Below are 12,970 nucleotides of genomic sequence, written 5' to 3' on the forward strand. Positions count from 1 at the left end.
AAAACCATGTAACTGTCAGCGGTATAATGCTGTGCTGTGTATGCTGCCTCCTGACTTGTAAGTTTAGGTGAAGGAAGAGCAGACGTGAAATAGCAGCAGTGTTCCTCACCTTTGGATCGAGTGGTGACATCCATCCCCTCCACCAGCTCCGGCTCAATCTTCACTTCCTCCTCTGCCAAACTGTGGAGACAAAGAAAGAGGGTAAGTGACCCAGTCATGTCATCAGCATCCATGCACATTGACCCCCAAATACACACATGTGGATCCCCTCACTCCACAAAGCATCCCTCACTGGTGTCAATCTCATACATTGATAGATGGAGAGAAGATAGGTGACAGCTTGAGATTTAACCATGTCCACCCTGGAAACATGAGAGCAATATAGCAGCACTGAGGCTTTCTGAGGCTGCAGATTGTTACAGGTAACAGAGGCAATGATACATACATTTAACTGGAGATGCTTTGGGGGGGGGGGGGTAAAATGAGAACCCAGCCACAACATAAGAAGAAGAAGTGGTGCAGGGTAAAGAGCACTTTGCACCTCCAGTGTCAGAATTCAGGAGACTGGACCAGTCCCACAGGATCCTGCAAGAAGAGCGTCTGCACTGAGCAACTCACAGCAAGACCAGGATTTTAAAATACTAAATAAAAAATAAATTTAAAAAAAACACAGTCTTTAATAAACATGTAACCCCTCTCTCATCCCTGGGCACCTTCAAGACAATCAGAGAATTATACATGACATCCTCTCCATGCAGAGCAACTATATACAAGATCCAGAGCAGCCGCTTCTAGTGCATTCAATCTTAGTCATTTACAAAACCTCTCAGTTAATATGGATACATACACTTGAAAAAACCTCTCCGAAGAGAAGGCTGCACAGATTGAGACTTGGTAAGGTAAGATTGATGGGGGAGGGGGGATTTTTTTTTTAAAGCACAAGCATTTGTTGTTGTCTGACATATGAATGAAGGATCCACTAGGAAATCATAGACTGTGACAAGGAAAGGGTTACCATGCATTGGTTATTAATTGTGCAGGTACACGCATCATATATAACTGATAATCAGCTATATAGATCAATTACAGAATGGTCATCTAAGAATCAGTTTATTAGTGCACCCTTTACAAGGTTAATGCTGCCTGCTGGAGAGCCTGTAACCAGAAGTGCACTGCATTTCCTTAGTGCTATCTGCTCCGGGTTAACCATTTATTTGCATGGACATTAAAAGCTAAAATTGTTCTCGTTTTACCCCAGGTCCCCTGCACTTGGCTTTGCATGCAGCCTTTCATTTGTTGCAGACCTGCATATAATGTTACCCCGCATATCTGGGCTTGCTTTGCATCCAACACATCTGTAACCCTGCATTGAAAGGATTTATAAGTGACATGCCTAGAAAAAAATAAGATCCAATCTCCCCATGTCCCAGCAAACAGTACAACGAGCAGGCTTCATGAAAATGTTAAAGAAACTTATGTAAGGCATGTGTAATAGCGGAAGATGAGGTGCTGGAGGAATGGGAGCTGATTCAGAAGGACTCACCTATCACAGTCTTAGTCATCGAGGGCTATGTACCTTGTGCAGGCTCTTAAAATGGCGTCTGGCAGCAATGCACTGCCCCATTCCTGCACTAGAGCTAAAATGGAAGCAGTTTATTTAGTAAGGGCATATGTAGACTCCAGTGCTGCCATCTCCCCCACCGACAGCACAACAGCAAAGGGGGGAAAATCGCCTTCTATTCCAGCGACAGCAGATGAAAACCAAATGTTTAGAGAAAATTCAGACAGGAAGAGAGGTATGATTTACACATCTCAATGCACAGAGGCCGCAGCTCCATGTGGATTACAGGCCTGTCATCCGGTCACAGTGGAGTCTTACTAGATACACCAGTCTGGGCTCTCAACAAAGAACCTAATCTTTCTTGATAGGGAAAGAACTAAACTACAGCCGTCTGCGGGGGGTCATCAAAGACTGTGCCTACCGTGGCATCACACCATAAAGGAGGACTGGGGCCCAGGAGGGAATGTACCTTGTGCGAGACACAAACCACCATCATAAAACATCTACTACAAGGTGCAAATAAAAATTATGGCAAAGGATGGGTTACTAATGCTGAATAAATCATTTCTCAAAAGGTTGAAGGTCAACAGCATAACACAGCAGCCTCCATGTTGAATGTTCCTTGCCTACTGACCGATGTTATCCAAAGCAAATGTTTCTCACTCCACTGCTGCCCAAAAAAGGGTGAAAATGCGGTCTTTTCTTGTCCATATAGCCCACCACACACCCTAAGCATGATGTGGTAAGTGTCCGCCCTATGTGAGGAAGTTATCATGGACTTAGCACCAGAAAACTGGCATTAAAAAGCCACAAGTTTTTGTGCAAGCATACATTCTGTTAAAATAAAAATTGTGATTCGTACCTATGAAACTGGCTGACCTGTTGCATGTCTTCTTGGCAGCTGAAGACATCGGTGTTGGTCCCCTGTTCACATGAGCCTGCATTACTGAGAAAAATGATATTTTATTATATGCAAATGAGCCTCTAGGAGCAACGGGGGCGTTGCCGTTACACCTAGAGGCTCTGCTTTCTCTGCAACGCCTCTCCATTTTGATTAACAAGGTCAGGAATAACGATCTTTTCACTGCCTGGCCCTGTCAATCAAAGTGTAGAGGGCACGGCAGTTGCAGAGAGAGCTGAGCCTCTAGGTGTAACGGCAACGCCCCCGTTGCTCCTAGAGGCTCATTTGCATATAATAAAACATCATTTTTCTCAGAAATGCGGGCACATATGAACATGGGACCAACACCGATGCCTTCAGCTGCCAAGTACACATGTAACAGGTCAGCCAGTTTCAAAGGAACAATGCAAGGAAAGGCATTATATTCCATGGCCCGACAGATTTGCCATCATGGCATAAATTATACAGCAAATCAGGGCCGGTGCCCCTTAAGCTATATTCAGACGATGTGTGACGGAGGATTTTCTTAATGGGTGTCACACGTCCATTTTAAGAACAATGGTAGTCTAACGGGTTAAGCAGTTTTTTTTGACGGTCAGTGAATAACGGACGTCAAAAAACAGATTATGTTCTATCTTGTCCTTATCACTGACCGAAAGCCACCATACAATTGAAGGGGACAGCATCTCTCTCCAGCACACTTTGGGCTAAGAACCACTTATGAAATGGCGGTCTGAGCAATTTCCCCCTGATGTCAGTGGACAGTCAAGATAGATACAGTCTGCAGCTTCCATGGGACAGAAAGAAACCCCTGTTATAATTCACTTGTTATCTACCACACTCAGCCTGATATATCCGGTTGCTTTAAATAGGCATTCCCATTTGGGACATTGATGGTATATCGCTCGGGTATATCATCAATGTCACAAGCTGTGCATGCACTGTGTGCTCTCCTTTACTTCAGGGGCCCCAGTTCTGGAAAAAGGGGCGGGTCCCAGGGGTAGAAGCCACACCTATCTGACATCGATGGCATATCCTAGCTATATGCCACCAATGTGTGAAATAGGAATATGCCTTTAATACCAACCTGTCCTGTGACACTAAAAAACACTGCACACATCTACATATGACAACGTTGCACAGAATTATTCTGCCTGCCACTAGACATGTGGTCCAGGAGAAGACGTCAGTACATTTCTACTAAAGATGGATTCACCTGATGAGAGGTTCAAAAGACAAAGCCAACACAACCTGCAAGTGTAAAAGCTAAATCCATGCAAAGACATGAGGTTCCTGGCTATAGATCCTGCATGTCGGTAGTGACCGGCAGCATCTATAGCACGCATCCTCAAACTGCGGCCCTCCAGCTGTTGCAAAACTACAACTCCCAGCATGCCCGAACAGCCTACAGGTACCAGCCTACAGCAGGGCATTGTGGGAGTTGTAGTTTTACAACAGCTGGAGGGCCACAGTTTGAGGATGCCTGACCTATATTATATGCCACAAGAGGGGGAAAAAAAATAAAAAATGGTATGTGACACAGTGGATTTCAACCTGACTGATCCTACAAGATACGTGTCGGCAAAAGTGTGGTAGTAAAAATCTAAATGTGGTCCCGGCAGTCCACAAGATGATCATTGCAATTTGGTGTCCAGCAAAACCAAATCTGTTCCAGCTCTAGATAAAACCCAGTCTTCTAATGCTGGAGCTTATGGTAGGATCTAGTTAACTCCCCTGGCTGTATACCAATCCCGTCTCATATGGCATTCATACCACCATGACACATAGGGCTCTCTGAAATGTCCAGACACCGATCGGCAAAGCTTCGCCAGTTTGGAAAGTTTAGACTAGCATTATAGGGGTTTTCCAGTCTTAGGCCTCATGCACACGACCGTTTTGGTCCGCATCTGAGCCACAGTTTTGGTGGCTTGAATGCAGACCCATTCACTTCAATGGGGCCGCAAAAGATGCGGACAGCACACGTTGCTCCGTTCCGTGGTCTGCCAAAAAAATATAACCTGTCCTATTCTTGTTGCGTTTTGCGGACAAGAATAGGCAGTTATATTAATGGCTGTCCGTGCCATTCCGCAAATTGCAGAACGCACACGGACGCCATCCGTGTTTTGTAGATCCGCAATTTGCGGACCACAAAACACACAACGGTCATGTGCATGAGGCCTTAGGTAAAACACAGCTTCTTAATAAAATCGGTTTGAATTGTATCCATATATTTACACAGATACATTGTAGCAAAATGTCAGCTAGGAGAAGTAATAGCTCTGGATGGACTTTCAACCCTCATGTAAACAAGAGTGTTTTAAGTTGGGTCTCATGCATACGACATGTCCATTTTGTGGGCCGCATGCCATCCACATTTTTTTTTTGCGAACCCACTAACTTCAACGAGGCCGTGGTCTGCATTTTGCAGTCATATTCTACCTTTTTGTGGAACGGACATACGAATGCAGAAAACACCAGGATGATCCATTTGCTTTCTGCATCCGAATGTCCATCCCGCAAAAAATGTGGACCACGGATCCACTGAAGTCTATGAGTATGTAAAAAAAAAAAAAGGAGGATGCAACACGGACACCATCCGTAATTTGCGGACTGCAAAGTACATACGGTCGTGTTCTTGAGGCCTTAGTGACAGCAAGCTGATATCGTGAAAATGGTGAGAAAATAAAGCATATTAAAAGCTACAAAAAAACACAAAGCTTGGGCTGGTGGGAACATAGATGGAAGACATGGCTATCTGGCCACAGACTCATGTTACTGATCTACACACATACTACCCTGAACTAAGTATAGCAGCACAGCAGGTGCCCAGCATCGCCGTCAATGGGCATTTATCCAAACCTCTACCAGGCAGATGGCAGGGGGCTACAGAGCTGTATGTACAGGAGTGAAATTGTTGAGATGAAGTACACACAGTTATGGCGTAGTCTGTATTGTTAGGACAGTGGTGGCAAACCTATGGCATGGGTGCCGGAGGCGGCACTCAGTGCTCTCTCTGTGGGCACCTACACCCTAGAAAAAGTCTATGGTGTACCAATATACCTTAAACTTTTCCTGCCATTCATCAGCACAGGACGCACTATGAACAGCACAAGCAGGATATTAAAGCTAAATGATAAAGTACATGAAAGATATACTATATTGATATTCAGGATAAATTGCGGTGTTTGCACTTTGCAATAAATAAGTGGGTTTTAGGTTACCGTTTGGGTACTCAGTCTGTAAAAGGTTCACCATCACTGTCCTAGGAATTTCCAAACTAAGGCCTCTTGCACATGAACGTGTGCGCCATGTGGTCGTTCAGCGGCCCACAATGCATGAACACAGTCCGTTGGGCAGCCGCAGCGGATCGCAGACCCATTCACTTTAATAGGTCCGCGATCCAGCCGTTCAGCAAAAAGATAGAACATGTCCTATCTTTTTGCGGAACGGAAGTACGGGACAAAACCCCCACGGAAGCACTCCGTAGTGCTTCCATAGCGTTCCGTGCTTCCGTTTCGCATCTCCGGATTTGCGGGCCCATTGAAGTGAATGGGTCCGCATCCGTGATGCGGAATGCCCACCGAACAGCACCCATGTATTGCGGATCCGCAATACGGCAACGGGGTGCACACGTTCGTGTGCAAGAGGCCTAAAGGAAAGAAGGGAACCAATATCACAGTTCTAGTTATCTTCCTCAATAAACTAATGTATCTGGTTACAAATTAACTATATGTAGTCAACATGAAGTCAATATTAAGTGTTCTACCAAGGGATGAGTAACAAGGAGTGTAGAAATCTCCCATCCCCCACAATCACTACTGCATCTCACGTATCTCCAGTGCTGAGAACCGCCAGAGACATTTACCGCCATATATAAAAACTGATATCAGCCGCTCCTGTTATAACCTTCAGGGACATTTACATCCGTATGTGCCACAATGCTCCTGTACAGCGAGGCTTCTCACCATCTGGCCTAACCTTTAGGGCTCTTTCACAAAAGCAATCTAAACCTCATTGATGTAGCAGTGGCAGGACAGCACATGGATGGCATCCATGGGCTGTCTGTTTTCCTTACACACCCATTCATTTGAATGGAAAAGTCTTGAGGGAAAATTGGATGTATATGGTGCATGCTGCAATTTTCTCTGCATGGTCTGATGGGTCATGTGGAAAAATTACATATGTGAATTGGTCCATTGACTAGAATGGGTCAGCGTTCAGTCCGAGTGCTGTCCATTCTACATTTGGACAGCAACTGGATGTGAACGTCGCCCACCTGAATAAGATCCATTACTGCTAGTTGGCCAATCCATCATTCAGTCCATTCTGACTACATACAGTAGGTGTTTTACTTTGTGGCATGCTGTTATAAGGGACTGTTCAGATCCTGCGCTGCACAGGCACGTTCTGCCATGAAAGACGTGCGTCACTGGCATTCAGGGAAACTTCTAGAATCACGCCATCCTCCACTCTCCAGTTATCAGCTGTTAACCAGCTCTGTGCTGCCATTGGCTCAAAAAACTAAGAGGATATCTGATTGGCCAATAGGGCTGGATTTTTTTTTTTTCTTTTTTGCTCCTTCCTCCCTCTCGGACATCTTGCTGCAATGCAGGCATCTTTGCTGTGTCTACATAGGTGAAAAACAGGGCCATTCTTATCAATTGGGGCCTGTACAAATGTTCATTTGTCCAATTGCCCATCACAGCGAGCAATAGGAAACACTGGAGCATGTACTATTAGCCACTGTTACACTATGGAGAAGACGTTTAACCCTTTCAGTGCACAACATGGCTGCAATAAAATGTCAGACACAAAATGTCTGGTGCTGGTCAAGGATCCCTTTATCCATTACCAGTGCATCAGGTATGTCAGCTACGTGTGTTATATCTCACATACGGACATACACACACACAGATATATAAAATAAAGTCTAATGTCGTAGGCCTAATCTTCATTTAAAATGGCCCATCCATAAAACTCCACGGATGTCCTTAGTGACGAAGTGGACACATCACTGCAATCTGAGATGATGGCAAAAAGAGAGAAAAATAAATAAATCAATAAACCAAACGGCATGTAACAAACATTTCCTTTATAAAAGCCTGTGTGTCTTAAATGACCCCGACAGCTGACACGATTGCCTAACAAGATGGAGACTGCTGGTGACGTCAATGACGCTGGCTCCATTTGTAGAATCCTTAACTGCAAGGAACGTCTCCAAGGGTTAATGTCAGTGACAGACACCATCTGCCAGGTTGTCACTGCATAAATTAATCAAAGGAGAGAAACCTCTGGCAAAGCACCTACCCAGAAAATGCTGTGGGCAGACAAGGGTTAATGAGACAAAAAAAAAAAAAAAAAAGGCTATCTGCAGCCCTTACATAAAGTATCATCAATAATGAACCCTCACATTAGAATGGCAGCTGGGGGTGAACTGGCATCAAATAATATTTTCTAAAATGAAACCTTGATATAGGGTGGAAGAAAACCTGAGCGTTCAAGTAAAGGCCTATTTTGGAGAAAGCCCCATCCCCTCGCAGGGTGGTGAGCCTGCAGCAATCACTTACTGGGACCTTCCAAAGCTACACATGGTGCCTTCAGAATACATTACTATCCACGGTAGACACGAAGAACTTGCAAACGGCAGGAAGTAAAACAAGCAAAAGGTGTGTAAAGGACAGAGGCTAGAACAACCTCACGCACACACAGAAGCAATGCAACCATTTTGCCTTCTCCCTCTTACAAGAGCCTGGCTGCCTTCATTACGTTACACAAGAATCCTTCACTTACCTTTACGTTCAAAGAACCCCCCCTCCCCACCCCAAAAAAAATGAATCGATGGAGAGCAGCAAATTAACCCTTTATGAGGCACAGGAGAGGCCTTGTACCCAATGTTAGGAAAAATAGCTGCACTGAGGGGGTTAATCAGAAAGCATTAGAATACTGTTAAATCTTTAAATAAAATACTGTATCATAAGAAATGCAGGTTGTGTATACTGGCATCCATGAAATATCTATGGTCACGCCTGCGGAGAGAACACTTATGTAACCTTAACAAAAGTGGCCATTAATAACACATCTTAGTTATACAGCTCTTATACTTACTGTTTGACATCCATATTGGTTAGCTCCCAGCCTCAGGAAATCATATATCCAGAACATAAAAAATAAAAAAATCTCAAAAAACAATATATGGGTAAAAAGCAAGAAAAATCATGTACACGCACACTGTGCCGGGTCCACAGGGCACCAAGTAAACCGGAGAAAGGCTTCAGATATGGTGGTATTTGAAAAATCCAAAGCTAGGCCCCAGACGTATGTCAGGCATAAATGCTGAGAGTCTCTGTGGTCGGTATCAAAAGTAACAGTCCTGGGTTAGTCTGGCTCTTGTCCTTTAGATAGAGGGTGAATAAAGTGTGCTTTGCTTGGTGGCCTGTACGTCAGCTGAAGCCTTGTGCTGAGGCAGCCTCCATGTTCCTCTGAGCAGCATGTGACACAGGAATACACAATAATGCAGAGATCTTCCTTGGTGAACAGGGGAGTGAAGGGGGCTGTGCAGAAACCCACCACTCTTTACAAAACAAAAAAGTTAATTGTGCAGTGTACCCCTGGAACCCCCAGCAGCAGTCACTGGCTAATGGCACCCAACCATGTGATCTCTCCAGAAAGTCAAAATTCAAAACACTTGCTGGTTTAGCGAATTTGGCCCGAGAAGTCGCGGAAATGCAACCTGCAAAAGCACAGTGTCCAAGAGATGGGAATAAACTACAAAAAAAGACAAGCTCTGGCTTACCTGTGTGGATGCATTGTTACAGTGTTATATGTCAATACTTATAAAACATGGAGGACAGACTCTCAGTTCTCAGACAGAAAGGGCTTGGCACTTCAGCCTGATGATCAGACTCCCCTGTTGCAAGCTGGGGCAGGATTGGAGGCTTTCGGGAATCCACATGTAATGCTTCAGGCCATTGGCTGAGCCACTTCCTGAGTGATTATCTTTGTACAGCTCTTGCAGGCAGGAGCCATCCTGTGCAGAGAGAGAAAGAGACAGGCTCAGCTAGGCCTTTACAGTGCAGATCTGGAGGTGAATGCACAAACCCACGGCCAGCAAACACATACATACACAATGACACCTCCCCCTCCTCACACACAGCTATACTCTCACCAAAAAAAAAAAAAAAAAGACACAGGGTATAGTTACATTAATGGCATCAGAAAAAAAAATTGCACAATAAAAGCAAACCTGTGAGACCTGTCCCTGAGCTGTGGAGCAGAGAATCCAGGTAAAGTGCAAGGAGCAATGAGAACGGTGACACTAGGAACCAGAGAGGGCCTTCCCGGGACACAGGAGGAGCACGGGGGCTGTCAGATCTTTTGAACAAACCTTTTATTCCCCCATCCTCCAAGGCCGAATGAAACTGTCCTTAAAGCAACAGAGAGAGAGAGAGAGCGAGAGAGAGAGAGAACCCAGCTTCCGCCCTGACTGGCTGCAAATTGCAGAGCATTAACCCCGCGTCGCCTGTACTCTCTGAAGGAAGGCCTGCCTATGCCTGCAGCCTTAAGACAAAGGGGCAGGAGGCTACTGCCCCAATTGTTGTTTTAGGCATTCTTATGCAAAGAACAGCCATTGTGTCCTGTCATTAAAGCCGCTTCACACTTACTGTCACTTACTGTCGTTTTTCCTGATCTTAATCACAATTATATTTAAGGTCATCTGGAAGCTGCTGTTACAATGTATACACACTATACACATCCCACAACTTGCAGTGAAGAGGACTTACCCTACTACAGTAAGTCACCACACATTTATTTCAAATAAGTGCTTCTTTAAGAAAGCAGCAGCGTCATCTAATCATTCTCATTTATTGTTGCAATTTTGTGACACTTTAGGCCTCTTTCACACGAGCGTGACGGACTAGGTCCGCATGCGTTCAGTGAAATTCGCACTATTTTGTAAGCAAGTTAAGTCTGTTTTGTCTGCAATTGCATTCAGCTTATTCCACGCGGGTGCAATGCGTTTTGATGCGTTTTTCACGAGCGTGATAAAAAACTGAAGGTTTACAAACATCTCTTAGCAACCATCAGTGAAAAACGGATTGCCTCCGCACTTGCTTCCGGATGCTTGCGTTTGTCACTGAATCCCCATTCACTTCTATGGGGCTGCGTGAAAAACGCACAGTATAGAACATGCTGCATTTCTTCTCGCAACGCAGAACTGATGCATGAAAAAAACGCTCATGTACACAGACCCATTGAAATAAATGGGTCAGGATTCAGTGCGGGTGCTATGCGTTCACGTCACGCATTGCACCCGCGCGGAAAACTCGCTCGTGTGAAAGGGGCCTTTGGTGTGGATTTTGCACAAAAACATTGATTTCAATGGGGAACCCGCACATTAAAGAGGTTTTCTGAGATTTTGATACTGACAACCTATACTCAAAATCTCAGAAAAATTAAATAAAAAAAGCGTCCTGTCCATTCTTGAAGCAACCACAATTCTCACAGGAAAATGGACAGGAATGAAAATCCTAGTCAAAGCTGCGTAAGGCTTTGTTCCCATCTCCATTTGGAGATCCGGGACAGGGCAGCATATGAACACAGCATGATGCAGGAGAAAAAAAGCATCCAAAAAAACCTGAAGCACATTCTGCATCAGTTTTTTTTGGCGCAGAAAATATTGCGTGTGAACATACCCTTAGGTTTTATTCCTATTAAAAACTACATTTATTGCATTGCTTCTGGTCTTCAAAAAGAACCTGTCCCGGAGAAACAATAATCATTTAGGGGGTCAATTATTAAACAGAAATATGTCCAAATTATGCTTATTTCTGCCGCAGATTGCAGCACAAAAGGTTCTTTGTGCAGTAATCTGCCACTTTTCCCCCGCTCACGACAGGACTAAAAAAGCGGACGGGCTGGTAGGCCTGTCTCCATTGCCATTCTCTACACCTGTTTTAGGCATAGAAAATGGTCTAAATGTAAGGGCTCATGCACACAATACGGTCCGTGAGCAGCCATATGTCCTGGAGCGGCATACATTGTGCGCACGGGAGCTTACAGCATCATAGATTTCGAGTGCGGGACAATAGCCCCACGGGCGGCCCGATGCGCACAGCATCATAGTAACCTATGATACTGTGCGCTCCCATGCACACGATGTATGCCGCTCCGGGACATATGGCCCGCTCACGGACCGTATGTCTCGGAAGGCATACGGTCGTGTGCATAAGCTCTAAGAAAGCAAGGAAATTGTAGAACAGACACATGGATGTGGACAGCACACAGATGACATCCGTTTGATGTACGAATTTTTTGCAGCCCAATGGAAATTAATGGGTCTACGTGCGATCTGCAGAAACGTGGATCAGACGCGAACAGTACGGCAATGTGCATGAGGCCTAAGGGTGTATTCACACAGCCGTGTCCGTTTTGTGGACACCAGATGTGTGCATCCTGCATTGCGGTGTAGACTTAATGACTTGGAAGCACACAGAAGGGAAGTTCGCGGTCCACAAAATGGACACGGCCATGTGACTACACCCTGCTAACTCTAATTCACATATGATGGAACCATTACAATGGTGTCATTGTCTCCATGTTCTCAGCAGAAGTAAGAGCTCTCGAGTCACTGGATGCACATGATCACTGCACCTCCATTACACATTCTCCTTTTTCTTGACGGAGAATTGTCAGCAGTTATTTTTGGCACTTATGTGCCTGATGTCTCCCTGCTGAAGGTCTAAACCAGGGGTGCACAACCTGCGGCCCACATGCGGCCCCCGCATGCGGCCCCCATCAGCTGTGTTTCTGCCAGGAGCGCCGCACAGCGGATGGATCACAGGTTTTGCTCCTGCACTGTAGCAGGAGCAGAAAGGGTCCCCGGCTATTAGTGAGAGCGGGGAAGCCGAGGAAAAGACAGAAGTGCTTTATCAGCGCTTCTGCATTCTCCCCTATGAGCGCTCTGCAGTGCGGACCCGGCGACGTCATTGCTGGGTGTCTGGGGGCAGAGAAGCGCAGAGCTGCAGGGTCAGTAAAAAAAAAAAAAAGTATTCACTGTCCCGCAACTGTTTTCTTATGAACCCTTGGGGGACATATGTGGCAAAAATATATTTAAAAAAAAAAGTGTTCAATGTCCTCCAACAGTTTTTTTTATGACCTCTTGTGGGACATATTATGTGGCAAAAATATATTTAAAGAAATAAGTAATAAACCAATTATTTAAAAAAATACAATAAAATATTAATAAAATACAAATAAAAGGAAAAAATAAAAAGGAAAAAGTGCAAAAGACGGTGTCCCCCAAGGTCTTTTTATGACCTCATGGGGGACATGTTATGTAGCAAAAATATATTAAAAATGAAGTTAAAAAAAATATTAAAAATTAAATACATAAAAGAAAAAACACCCACACCAACCAAAACAGTCACCATTACCACCCCATTCACGTGAAACTATACATATTATATAACAAAACGGCCTACACAAAATAGGGAAATAATTATAATTCA

The 12,970-nt window shown here is 44.6% G+C and overlaps 1 protein-coding gene across 11 annotated transcripts in view; it reads right to left on the reverse strand.

Moving 5' to 3' along the window:
* Nucleotides 1-12,970, reverse strand: part of ZMYND8 (zinc finger MYND-type containing 8) — a 125,272-nt gene that overhangs the window by 89,871 nt on the left and 22,431 nt on the right. For 5 of the 11 annotated variants that reach the window (XM_040439058.1, XM_040439057.1, XM_040439051.1 and 2 more), the window contains exons 1-3: nucleotides 9,706-9,840; nucleotides 8,568-9,489; nucleotides 110-180 (exon numbers count right to left, since the gene is read on the reverse strand). In XM_040439058.1, the coding sequence (XP_040294992.1) occupies nucleotides 110-180; nucleotides 8,568-8,581 (85 nt within the window). In that variant the 5' untranslated portion in view covers nucleotides 8,582-9,489; nucleotides 9,706-9,840. The other 6 variants (XM_040439052.1, XM_040439060.1, XM_040439054.1 and 3 more) reach the window with 5 other exon arrangements.

This window comes from Bufo bufo, chromosome 6, assembly GCF_905171765.1.
Source record: "Bufo bufo chromosome 6, aBufBuf1.1, whole genome shotgun sequence".
NCBI classification, from domain to species: Eukaryota; Metazoa; Chordata; class Amphibia; order Anura; family Bufonidae; genus Bufo; species Bufo bufo.